The sequence below is a fragment of the Xenopus laevis genome, chromosome 3S (assembly GCF_017654675.1).
Source record: "Xenopus laevis strain J_2021 chromosome 3S, Xenopus_laevis_v10.1, whole genome shotgun sequence".
In the NCBI taxonomy this organism is placed as follows: Eukaryota; Metazoa; Chordata; class Amphibia; order Anura; family Pipidae; genus Xenopus; species Xenopus laevis.
In genome coordinates, this window is record NC_054376.1 from 32,546,782 (window position 1) to 32,559,603 (window position 12,822).

A 12,822-nucleotide genomic window follows, 5' to 3' on the forward strand; every position below is an offset into this window, starting at 1 on the left:
TTTGGGGGGTATAGTTTACCTTTAACTTATATGTGAATAGTGATGGACAAATCTGACCCATTTTGCTTCTCTGAAAATTTGCGAAACTGCAAAAAAAATTGCCAAATGCATTGCTTTTTTTGACGCAACAATTTTGACCATTGGAGTTGATGGACGTCATTTTTGCCGCGCAACCTGGGCAAAAAAATTTACTCATCACTACACATGAACCATCTTCCAGTAAAAACGCTAGTTTGTTTTTGTGCTTTGCTGCTAAGGTCAATGACACACAGGACATTGTCACACATGTTAAAATTGTGCACAATAAAAGTGTAAAATAAGTGCTATTGCCTGCAGTGTAAATTACTTGTATTATGAAATTGCCTCGCAAGGTCTTTATGTAATTTACTCACAGTGATTTCCATTACAGACAATGACAGCATTTTCCTCCACTTTTTAACACCAGGGCAAAGCATTATCCTGAAACATTTTATTCTCTGGCAGTGTTCCTGCATGTGGGCTCTATAAACAGACCTGTATTCTGAATATTCATGTTGTAAACCTGCCTCTGAACTTTACACTGCAGTTGTAGCACATGCATTAGGAAAACTATCCCCCCCCCCCCCGAACAATGTAGGTCTTTATAAAAAGATATTGCATAAAACAGCTCATATATAAAACCCTGCTTCATGTAAATAAACCAGTTTCATAATAATATAGTATGTCCCATTGGGTAATTCTAAATAGAAAATTGCCATTTTAAAAAATAAGGGCCGCCCCCTGGGATCATACGAATCACGGTGCACACAAACATACCAACAAACGATACATGTTAGGTCACATGAGCCAATTAACAGACAGAGTTCTGTTTTTTGCTTCCACGCTTCTTCCTGCTACAGTTAGAGCTGCAGTATTTCTGGTCAGGTGATCTCTGAGGCAGCACACAGACCATCACAAAATGGTGGCTCAAGGCAAGAGATGTAAAAGGGCAAGATTTACTTTAATATATATATATATATATATATATATATATCAGTTTGGTAAGATTCTTTAATATGCCACTTTGTTACTTAAGTATTTATTTTGGGGGTATAGTTTTCCTTTAACAGAGGCATGTCCAGTTCTTGGGACTGGAGTCCTGACACTCCCAGGTCTGCTTTTTTTTTTTTATCTAGTTTATAGGAAGGGGACCATTTCAACTGAATTTTTATGCTTTTACATATTGCTTCCACATGTGCCAGAGTCATGAAGACTTTTAATAACTGTGTGCATTTAAATTCAATAAATAAATGTTGGTTATTTCTGTGAAAAATTTAATGTTTAGTTTTATATTTTGCTTTTATGAACATTGTAATAAACACATATTTTGACTCTAAGGGGCATAATTACCAAGGGTCGAATTTGAAAAACTTCGAAATTCAAAAAGCCCAACTGAAATTAAGTTTTTTTTTTGCCCGAACAGGTCCGTTTTCGATCGAATTTGAATTGTAAGAATCAAAGTAATATCGCATTCGAATGAAGTTTTTCCCAAATAAAATTTAGATTTTTTAAATTCCACCAATTGACTCCAAATAGGTTCTAGGAGGTCCCCCATAGGCTAAAACAGCAATTCTGCATGTTTTAGATGACGAATGGTCGAAGTTGAATTTTTAGAGAAGAGACAGTACATGATAAGTTAAGATATTCCAAATTCGAATCGAATTTGGACTATTCCCTAGTTGAAGTACACAAAAAAAGCTCGAAATTCTATTTTTTTTTTATTTTATTTGAAAATTCACCTTGACGTTTGATAAATCTGCCCCATATTGAGTAAATGCTGGGAAATATAACCCTTTTTTTTCTCCTTTTGTTATCCAATTCAAATGTGGATCAACTTGTACTAAGTGAATTTTTAATTTTCAAAAGCAGCTTTGGGAGGTGTGGGGGGGGGGGGGGTCGCTGACCGGCTAAACTGTTCTAAATTGATACATTTAGTGGATATATTTATCTTTGTCCCTGCTGAGCAGAATCCCTGAGTTTCATTAAAGGCAACTGTTAGAATTGATACAATAGTTGCTGATATTCCACAGATACTGCTGAGAAATATATCAACTAAAAGGGGATGACCCTCTCCTCCTGCAAATCTATTCTCCCTTTTTTTTAGGGCTCATACACATGAACACTTAGGGTAGGACTCCACGAGCGATTTTGTCGCGATCCGACGCGCTGCGACAAAACGCATGCGAATTGTCACATGCGACAAAAATAAGACAAGAGATAGAAGTGTCGCAGCATTGAACCGACGCAATCCGACTGTCGGATGCAGACGCTGCGTGCTTCGCCTGCATCCGACAGTCGGATCAACGCTGCAACAAATTCTCTCTCTTGCCTTATTTTTGACGCATGCGAAAATTCGCATGCGTTTTGTCAGATCGCGACAAAATCGCTCCTGGAGTCCTACCCTTAAACCTGCCCTCAGCGCTCAGCCGCAGGGGAGCACAAGAAGGAATGCATGTTAATCAATTAAAGAGGCCCATACTGATACCGGTGCATGGAAATGATGAACGCAGGTGGAACATGCATTACATGTGCCTGTGTCCGTACAGGGCCATAAATAAGAGTCAGCTGTTTCTTCCCCTGCAGCTGAATGTATTTAAAGGAATTGTTCAGTATAAAACTAAAAACAGAGTAAATAGATAGGCCGTGCAAAATAAAACATGTTTCTAATATAGTTAGTTAGGCAAACATGTAATGTATAAGGGCAGAGTCACACGCTGCAATTCGGGGAGACTAGTCGCCCAGCTACAAAGAGCTCAGAGCGCTTCATTTTCTGCCTCGTCGACTTCGGAAAATGAATCGCTCCAAGTGCTATCCCACCGGCAATTTTCATTCTAGCAGGGAGGCAGTTTGAGGAGATTTGTCGGCCCAAAGAAGATGAGATTTGTAGCCGGGCGACTAGTCTCCCCTCGAATTGCAGCATGTGTCTCTGCCCTAAAGGCTGGAGTGACTGCATGTGTAACATAATAGCCAGAACACTACTTCCTGCTTTTCAGCTCTCTTGGTTTCCACTGATTGCAGGGAGTGTGTTTATCAATACTGAATATCATCTGCCACTTGTCTGCCCAGGTCACCCTGCAAGAATGTTGCATGTCCAAGTCATTAACTTGCAATCCCCTAGCTAGTTTTCTTTCCATTTGTAAACATTACTAAGACCAAATGACATTCACTTAGATAGACAACCTTTATGCTGTGCTGTATTAAAATGAAATTGGTTTGGTATCTGTCCCTCTTAAAGGGCATGCTGATTGTTCTTATTCTCCAGATCATTATCTTGAATGATTCCTTTAAGGACATTTAAAGAACAAATAAATGGATGTAAGTGTAATCAGAGTACTTTTGCAGTTTACATTCATTTTCTACTTGATATTAGCAGATTTAGAAAAATATTCTTCTCAACATCTCTCCTTAAAGGGCATGTAAAGGTAAAAAAATAATATCCCATTTTTACTTTCTTTAATAAAAAATGAAATCTCCAACATACTTTAATTAAAAAATGTGTACCGTTTTTATAAGAAACCTGACTGTATGCAGTGAAATTCTCCCTTCATTTACTGCTGTGGATAGGAATTGTCAGACGGTCCCTAACTGCTGAGCAGGGAAACAATCATACTTATGAACAGCAGGGGGAGCCCCCGCCTTACTTCCCAGCCATGCAGAACTCAAGCAGCTTTGTTTATGACGATCCCTAAGCAGCCCAGACCACACTAAGCATGTGCACAGTCTTAGTCTTGCAAAGATGTTTAACAAAGTTACAAGATGGTGACCCCCTGTAGCCAACATTGAAAGCATAAATTATTTGTTTGATTAGGCTTGTGGTGCAGTAAGTTCGTGTTTATATTTAGTATACAAAATACAGCATTTCTAGCCTTATTCTATTTTAGACTTTACATGCCCTTTAAAGGAGAAACAAACCCCTTATTAAAAAAAATTCTACCCCCCTACCCACATAGACCCCCTCCCTCCTAGCCTAGCTGCTACCCCGGGCAAATGCCCCTATCTCTTAACTTACCCCTTGGCATTCATGGGCATTTTCCGGATCTTCCGGCGCTTCGGCAATTTCGGTGCATGCACAGTTGTTGCAAACTGGGAAATTGCTCCAACTGTGCATGCACCGCTTCACTGGTCTCATTCTCAGATTACCGAAGACCCAGCACTGCGCATGCGTTTGCCCCGGGAAATGTTTTTGCTCCGTGGTGCTCACTGGAATAACCCCGGGCCAGTGCAGTTTTCTGCTGATAGGAGCACCAGCCCGGGGTTTCAGGTAAGTCAATACAATCACTTGGGGGGCCTAACTCTTTACTTACCCCTCAGTGCAGATTTAGCCTGTCTAAAACTGAATTAAGAATCGAGGGTGTATTACATTATCTAGTATAGGTCAATCTAAAAACAACTGGACTTGCTGAGTAATCAATGAAGACGTTTCACTACTCATCCGAGCAGCTTCTTCAGTTCAACTGATTGGTATGGGAAGTTCTCGGCATATAAACTCTTCCACTAATCCATTTACAATGGCAAATTATAACTCTTCAAAGAGGTGACTTCTGAAGCAACACAGAGGTGTTGATTCTGTGTAGTTGTGATAGGATTATCCAATGTGTCATGCAACTCCTAGATACAGGTGTTACTTGTGAGAGTTGCATGAATGGATGTGTGAAGTGTTCTGAAACCGCCGGGGTACAGATGTTAGAACAGCATTGTATGTAGCAGACAGGTGTTGTCGAAGGCCCCCCACCTCTGTTCAGAGATGGTCTCTCCACCTTGACATGAATCGCCTCTTTCACGCCTCGTTCAAACCAGCGGTCTTCTTTATCCAAGATTTGGACCTTGCTATCTTCAAAGGAGTGTCCCTTGTCTTTTAAGTGTAGAAAGACAGCTGAGTTTTGCCCTGTAGAGTTCTCCCTCCTGTGCTGAGCCATTCGCTTGGAGAGCAGTTGTTTTGTCTCCCCAATGTATAGATCTGTGAACTCCTCGCTACACTGGACTCCGTATACCACATTGCTTTGTTTTTCTTTAGGGGTTGGATCCTTTGGGTGTACCAGTTTTTGTCTCAGTGTGTTGCTAGGTTTGAAAAACACAGGGACATGGTGTTTGTTGAAAATCCTCCTGAGTTTCTCTGACACTCCAGCTACATATGGGATGACTTGGTTTCGCCTACTATGTGTCTCCGGGCGGTTATTTCTATTGGTGTTCCTGTTGGGCTTGGTTGCTGCTGTTTTGACAAAGGCCCAGTCTGGGTAGCCACACACTTTCAAAGCTCCTCTGAGATGTTTTGCTCTTTGTCTTTGGACTCTGTATCAGTTGCCACACATTCCGCCCGGTGGTGCAGGGTTCGAATGACACCCAGTTTGTGTTCCAGTGGATGGTGGGAATCAAACAACAGATATTGATCCGTATGAGTGGGTTTCCTGTATACTTCCGTCTTCAAGTTACCCCCCTCTTGGATACAGATCAAACAGTCCAAAAAAGCAAGTTTGTTCTCGTGGACTTCTTCCCTTGTGAACTTGATGTTATTGTCCACTGAGTTAATGTGTTCTGTAAAGGCCGCCACTTCAGTGGATCTGATTTTAACCCAAGTATCATCCACATACCTGAACCAGTAAGTCGGTGTAGTTCCCTGGAACGTAAGTAAGGCCCTCCTTTCCACTTCCTCCATGTACAACCAAGCAACCAAGCCCAACAGGAACACCAATAGAAATAACCGCCCGGAGACGCATAGTAGGTGTCCCCTTTAATCAGTCTTACGGTGTGTAGCATTAAAACAAATCATATAAGCTGTGATTCACAATTTAGTAACACTGTAGCTTCTTTATAGTTTAACAATATAAACTTACTAGTGAGTGTTATTTAGCAGGAAAATGAACACTAAATGTTTAGCTGATTTCTAAAGCCAAGGTGTGCAGTTTATTGTGTGCATCTTAAGAAAAACAAGTAGCATTTTTTGGAGCCTGGGTTATATTTTTTTTAAATACATTTCAGATAAACATTTAACAGAGCAAATATATATAAATAATTGACTCTTTCCCCTGTGGTGCAGCATCACTTATTAGGTGGAAGCATTGAATGTGTTCTAGTTTCCAGCAGTACAGACTTCATGGTAACTGTGATTCTGATACATGTTTGGCTACTCTCCTTTTGAGGTCCTCGTTAGGGTTTGGGAGCGGTGGTAAATATTCTCAGTCCATGCATGGCTTTAATCTCCTCTTGCAGTGCCTAAATGTTTGGGGAAAGAGGAAATATGAAAATACTTATTTTGTTACCCCATTTAATGACAGGTGTATACCAAACTTTGGGGATCTTTGTGTCCCCAACTCCATAATAATAAATGGATTTGTTGTTCTGGTTGCAACTAATTTTGTAATTTCAAACAAGCTACCACATCATTGAACTTGTTGTGGGCACAAAACAATACAATATTACAGTCAGATATGGATGCACCAAATCCACTATTTTGGATTCGACCGAACCCTCGAGTCCCTTGTGAAAGATTCGGTCGAATACCGAACCGAATCTTAATGTGCATATGCAACATATGGAACAATTGAAAATCTATTCAACTGTTGACTGCAAAAGGCATTGGTTTGTATCACTGGCCTTCATTTGGCTTAGAATAACATCTTGCATTCAGCATCACAAATGTTTTTAAACAACTATGGGAAACATTTTCTGCATTCATTTCTTCAAACTTCTATCTGTGATATTCCCTATGGCTAAAGGGCTGGGGTGTGTCCATTCGGACCTCCACATGCTTTTTGGGGGGTTCAACCTAACTATTGTACTCCCTTTGGGGCAAATTCACTAAGATCCGAAGTCGCGCCGGTTAAAGCTTCGCCACACTTCGCCAGGCGTAGTTTCGACAGCGCTACGAAAATTCACTAAAATGCAAAGTTGCGCTCAGGGAGGCGAATGGTAGCGAAGTTGCGCTAGCGTTAATTCGTCAAGCAAACCGAAGTTACGCTAGTGATGCCTAATTTGCATACGGTGCCAAGTTAAAGTACAATGGACGTATGTGTAGCAGCAAATACATTACACTACACAAGCTGGGAAAGCTTCATAGAATAAAATAGAGTTGTTATTTTGCCCTATACATGGGCCCTCTGTATAGTTTAGGTGCCATATGTTAGGAAATGTAGGGGGGAAAGAGGGTACCCCCAAAAAAATTAACGATCTTTTTCAGCCTATCACCCTTAAAAAAGGAAAAGACGCCAGCGTTTTTTGGGAAAAAATTAAACTTTTTTTGAAGCAATCCCTATCTACTCTATTGCACTTCATCTGGTCTGAGGTGACGAAGGCAAGTCTGGCGCAAGAGGTAACGTTCAGTAAAATGCGCAAGTTAGTGAATTAGCGTAGTTACGTCCCATTCGCCATATCGCAACTTCGCCTGGCGTAAGGGTGCGAAGTAGCGATAGAGTAGGCCCACTTCGCTAGTGAATTTACGCCAGCGCCCGTTAGTGAATTGGCTAAGTTACGAAATGATGTCACTCTGGCGAATTTGCGCCAGCGTTAGTCACTTCGCCCTTTAGTGAATCTGCCCCTTTGTGTTTGGCAAGTCATTTTTGTCCATGGACGCAACCTGCTAGAGCAACAGTTGGTCTAACCTTTTGCAATAATAAATAAATCAGGTGACATCTGTTTTTTAGTTCCATACACCACAAAGCAGATAAGGGAGGCCAAAACTTCACTGCCACCATGATAAGAACGAAGGTAAGTCATGATGCATCTACTTACCTCATTCACCATCTTATGCTGCTGTACTGTACGTTTGTCTTTAAATTCTTCAGATTCTATATGGATTTCATACATTGCTCCACAGCCACCTAGAACAGATTAAAAAAAAAGAATCTGTGAAAATAGGAATTTTTGAAGGCGCCATTCAATAATCAGTTTTGATTTCAGCACGTTCAGGGAGATAATTCTTTTATATAAAATGTTTTTTAAGACTTGTTTGCAGCTAATCTGTTTTTAACTACCCCCTCCAAATTTCAAAAATTCCACATAACACACTAAAGGTGCATGGGCCGGTCCCAAATAACATATTGAACCAATAGGCCCATATGCCAAAAGAATGGATATGATATGGGGGAGGGGGGGGGGAAACATGGTATGACTGCTTTTCTCTCCTGTTCCCTCGGCCAAGCCAACAGCCAGCTTTTTTTTTTTTTTTTTTTTTTTTTAAAGACCATTATTTCACAGCAATTTTACTCAATGAATCCAGATAGGAAGGTCAGTAATATTCTGCACCACTAATAAAAATATAATTCGTGAAAACATATTTTTCAGCTTTACCTAAACGTCGTGATTTTTCAAATCTTACCTGAAATATCAACTACTCTAACATTCAAGGCCTTGGGAAACTTGACTTTTAGCGCCTGAGTTATCCTGTCCTCTCCCTCTGTCCTGGAAGCAAAGGATCTGCTTGTGATGCCGCGGATACATGTCTGTGGGTCAAACATATCAAATATGAGAACACAGTACATACATAAAACAAATGAGCATGTGCTCTTTACCAAAGACAAGAATGTAGCAGGAATAACTAACACTTTACACTTAAGCCACTGAATAACTACAACTAACATCATCCATCTTTTAGATTTATTGGTGCAGGGAAGACGGGCACATCTGTGCAAAGGTTGGATATCCCTAAAGGCAACATAAACCTACGGTCTGCATGAGCCTGATAATTATCTGCTAGTTTCACATAAGTTGCAGCTGGACTGAGAGTTGCTGCATCTGTCTTTCATCTCCAGTTAAAGGCCAAGGAAAGGCTTAATCACTGGGGTGTATCAACTTGTTTAATCAGTTGTACAGGCTGATACATTAGATAGCTTTAAGAAGGGGTTGGATAGCTTTTTAGCAAGTGAGGGAATACAGGGTTATGGGAGATAGCTCATAGTACAAGTTGATCCAGGTCTGATTGCCATTTTGGAGTCAGGAAGGAATTTTTCCCCCTTTGTGGCAAATTGGAGAGGCTTTAAGTGTTTTTTTTTTTTGCCTTCCTCGGGATCAACTAGCAGTTAGGCAGGTTATATACAGATTTAAGGTAGAACTCCACAAGTGTTTTTCGTCATATCGACGCCCGGTGACAAAACGCAGGCGACAAGTCGGATGGAGACGCACGCTGAGGTAACAACTACACGGTCCAACTGTCGGATGAAGACGCTGCTTTCTGCGTCCACATCCAACAGTCGTGTCTCGTCAGATGTAATATAGTTTTTACCCGAGACTTTTCATTCAGTCCAATTAGAATCTTGATGCCTGCATCTCCATCCGACTTGTCGCTGGGCATTGATCCGACAAAAAACGCTTGTGGAGTTCTACCCTACGGTTGAACTTGATGGACGTGTGTCTTTTTTCAACCTGTGTTACTAGGTTTGTTTGGCACAGCCCCCCCCATCTATTATTATAATCATTAACATTAGTCCGTGGGCTAGTGCGACTTTTCTCTAAAAAAATAAAAAAACATGCTGACCTCAGGAACTATTCTATTAAGTGCTGCAATCTTGTGATGGCAGCACTTCAGAAGGTTGGCTATATAGAAAGGATCGTGCTTGAACTGAAACTGTGATATACACTTCTTATGGTGAGTCAGGGAGAAGGGATCTCGCTGGCCCACAATCTATTTAAATACTTCCTATTACACAGGGCTAGTGAGTCGGATCTAATTGGTAAATCAGTACTGGTATGGGGCTGGAAAGAAGGGAGCGTTCTGTAGCCTAACATTAATCTTATTGCTGGTACAAATTATATGCTTGCATATCCAGCATTGAGCACTAATAACAGTGCAAGTTTCTGTCCCTCCCTTCCCAGCCTCAGCACAATATTTTTCTGCCGTGTCTTGATGTCATATGCCAGCCCACAGTGAGCCCTTCTCCCTAGTCCCTGCCATTACTGTGCCAATTCTGATAATTCCACATTCTCTGTAACTCCTGCTCCCTCACCTATTTCTTAGTTTTTTCTTGCTCTAATGTGCCAAGCTTGCCTCTCCCAATGCATGTTGGGTAATGTAGTTTATGTTTAACAATTTTCCCAACTGCCAAGTTTAATGTAAGACTACAATACCCAGAAGGCAATGGGACTGACTTATGCATACCTCCCAACTGTCCCTTTTTCGGAGGGACAGTCCCTCTTTTGACAGCTCAACCCGCAGTCTCTCATTTGTACTGGAAAGTCCCTATTTTCTCTGCACTGAACAGCAAACAGGTGCAAATAAGATACTTTGTAACAATTTTGAGACACAAAAAAAAAACCAGTTTAGATAAGGAGAAATATTTTCAAGCTTTCATAACCTGTAAAATTTTGTAAAATGAAGGGTGTGGCCACAGAAAGGGGCGTGGTCATAAAATCCCACTGAACTACGTGCGAAAAAATTTTTGTCCCTCTTTTTACTTCCAAAATGTTAGGAAGTACGACTTGTGCAGAAGTCAGGCGTTATTTTGGGCTCTTTACCCTAGTCTCCCATCCCTCTTAAGCATTCTCACATTATTCAGTGACTTTTCCTCAATTTCAGACAATTTTGGGGCAAAAATCTGCTGAAAATGACCTGTTTTACCAATATTTAATGAAATTGTATATGTATTAGGGTCTTACAGACCCCTTTACCTCCTGGGCCCTCCTCTGTAGTTATGCTCCTGGTGACGGGCAAATCTGTCCCATTTTGCTTCATGGGAAAATTTGTGAATTTTCACATGCATTTATTTTTGAAGACTTTTTTTCACTGCACATAATATGCTATTTTTGGGCTACTTTTGGAGTACCTCTTGGCTAGTTTTGGGCTGGTTTTGAAAATTAGACCTGGCAACCCTGGAGGTTGCCCATCAGAGGGCCCAGCACAAATGTAGCTCAGTATTTAGTGCACTCTGCAGCATGTACCTCTATACAAACAGGCAAGTGTAAGCTAAGCTATAATAATGGCTGGCTGTGCCTCATGAACAGATCTGTTCGGTAGGAGACCACTTTCATACATACATACATATATATATATATATATATATATATATATATATATATATATATATATATATATATATATATATATATATATATAACGTGCTGGGATTACATAGGAGAGTATAGGAGGCATTGCTGAAAGGAAGACTCACCCTGCTTGTGGCCAGCACATTCCTAGCTGCGTACATGGCAAGTGTAGATCCCTTAAGTGGGATTTCAATGTCAACACGCAGCAGCGGCACTGTCCATGAGACCTCAGAGTCGCATATATATGACGTCATAACGCCACCCGTCCCCGCTGCCATCTTAGTTAAGGGCGTCAGCTGTTCTGTGAGGGAGTAGCGTTATAAAAGTTCCAGATTTAACCACAGCCGCGGCTACTTCGCATACAATATATACTAAGTGTTGCCTAAAACGATTATTAATAGTCCTTAATGGGCTGACAGAAAGGTCAGCGCTGATTCGCTACGTCAGGGCTTGCACGTGATACAGGGGGGGCGGTGCTGTTGTGGAGACAGAGCGGGAAAATAAAATTGAGTCCAGTTAGACGTGATACCCGCGAAGGCGCCTTTAGGATCAATTACTGACTGATTCACCTCATAATGTTGTGTTTAGCCACAAACGTCCCTAGAACCTCCCCTGTGTCGGACTGGCCCATCGGATGTCAGTGGGCCTCTTGCTTCTAACCATTTAGCCTATTTCATGGTCATTCCCTATTTCTTTATGGGGGGGCGGAAGTAGGGTTGCCACCTTTCCCTGTGGCTCCAGCCGGACAGGGGGTGGTCCCGTGACGCCAGTGGGCGTTCCCGTGACGTCAGTGGGCGGTCCCGTGACGTCAGTGGGCGTTCCCGTGATGTCACGGGGCGGAGCTATGACGTCGCGATCGCCGATTGGCCGATCGCGGCGTCAATCAAGCTAATCCCGCCCGGTTTTCCTTATTTGGAAAACCGGGCAGGAAGCATTGAACCGGGCAGCCCTTCAAAATACCGGGCTGTCCGGTTCAAAACCGGACAGGTGGCAACCCTAGGCGGAAGAGGCTTAATAATGGAAAAATAAAGTAAGGTATAAAAGACTAGTAGAATAAAGAAGTTGAGTTAGGAGAGGAGGAATAATAGTCTGGAAAGTGACCCCATAATCTAAGGTTTTCTGGTGGGTCCCTGGCATTCCAGTCCGACACTGCTCCACCCCCTGCCCAGGTGGTACCTTTACTCACTGCTCTCTGCAGATTTTGTCCAGCGGAGTTCACGGCAGCCATCTTCTTCTCTTTGGTAATCTTCGTAATGAGACGGGTGACGTGGCGCATGTGCAGTTGGAGCCATTTTCTGTTTCACGACAACTGCGCACAGTGTCGGACTGGCCCACAGCGATACCAGGAAAACTCCCGGTGGGCCCAGGTGTCAGTGGGCGCTCCTGCTTCAAAACATTTGGCCTTTTTCATGTCCATTACCTATTTATATGAGAACAAAGAGACTAAATAGATTGAATAATAGATTATAGTATGTAAAGAAAATAGCCTAGCAGAATAGAAGTTACGTGAGGAGAGGAATTATAATAGTACTGAGAGCTGGCCCCTGATCTAAGGTCTTTTGGTGGGCCCCTGGTCTAAGATTTTTGGGTGGGCCCCTGGTGTCCCAGTCCGATACTGACTGTGCATGCCCCGAAACTCATGAAAATTGCAGAAGAGCCGGTCTCATTCCGAAGAGAGAACCAGAAAAAAAGTCAAACTGAATCAGGCTCCTGTTTTTTCAAATGATCTATCCAGTGTCGGACTGGGACACCAGGGGCCCACCCAAAAACCTTAGACGAGGGCCCACCATAAAACCTTAGACCAGGGGCCACTCTCAGTACTATTATTCTTCA

General features: G+C 41.9%; 1 protein-coding gene across 1 annotated transcript; it reads right to left on the reverse strand.

The window, feature by feature from the left end:
- Positions 1-5,893: 5,893 nt before the first annotated feature.
- Positions 5,894-11,724, reverse strand: bola3.S (bolA family member 3 S homeolog). The gene is made up of 4 exons (XM_018255196.2): positions 11,115-11,724; positions 8,330-8,453; positions 7,744-7,832; positions 5,894-6,228 (listed from the first exon to the last, which is right to left on the reverse strand). The coding sequence occupies exons 1-4, from the start codon at positions 11,265-11,267 to the stop codon at positions 6,163-6,165; spliced, it is 432 nt and encodes a 143-aa protein (XP_018110685.1). The 5' UTR covers positions 11,268-11,724; the 3' UTR covers positions 5,894-6,162.
- Between the last annotated feature and the right edge of the window lie 1,098 nt (positions 11,725-12,822).

What these genes read in the sequence shown, in the direction of transcription:
- bola3.S (XM_018255196.2), bottom strand. Translation starts at nt 11,267, where the DNA reads ATGGCAGCGGGGACGGGTGGCGTTATGACGTCATATATATGCGACTCT. An exon ending in ATGTGCTGGCCACAAGCAGG is followed by an intron (nt 8,454 to 11,114) that starts GTGAGTCTTCCT and finishes TTTGACCCACAG; the next exon opens with ACATGTATCCGCGGCATCAC. An exon ending in TAGAGTAGTTGATATTTCAG is followed by an intron (nt 7,833 to 8,329) that starts GTAAGATTTGAA and finishes AATCTGTTCTAG; the next exon opens with GTGGCTGTGGAGCAATGTAT.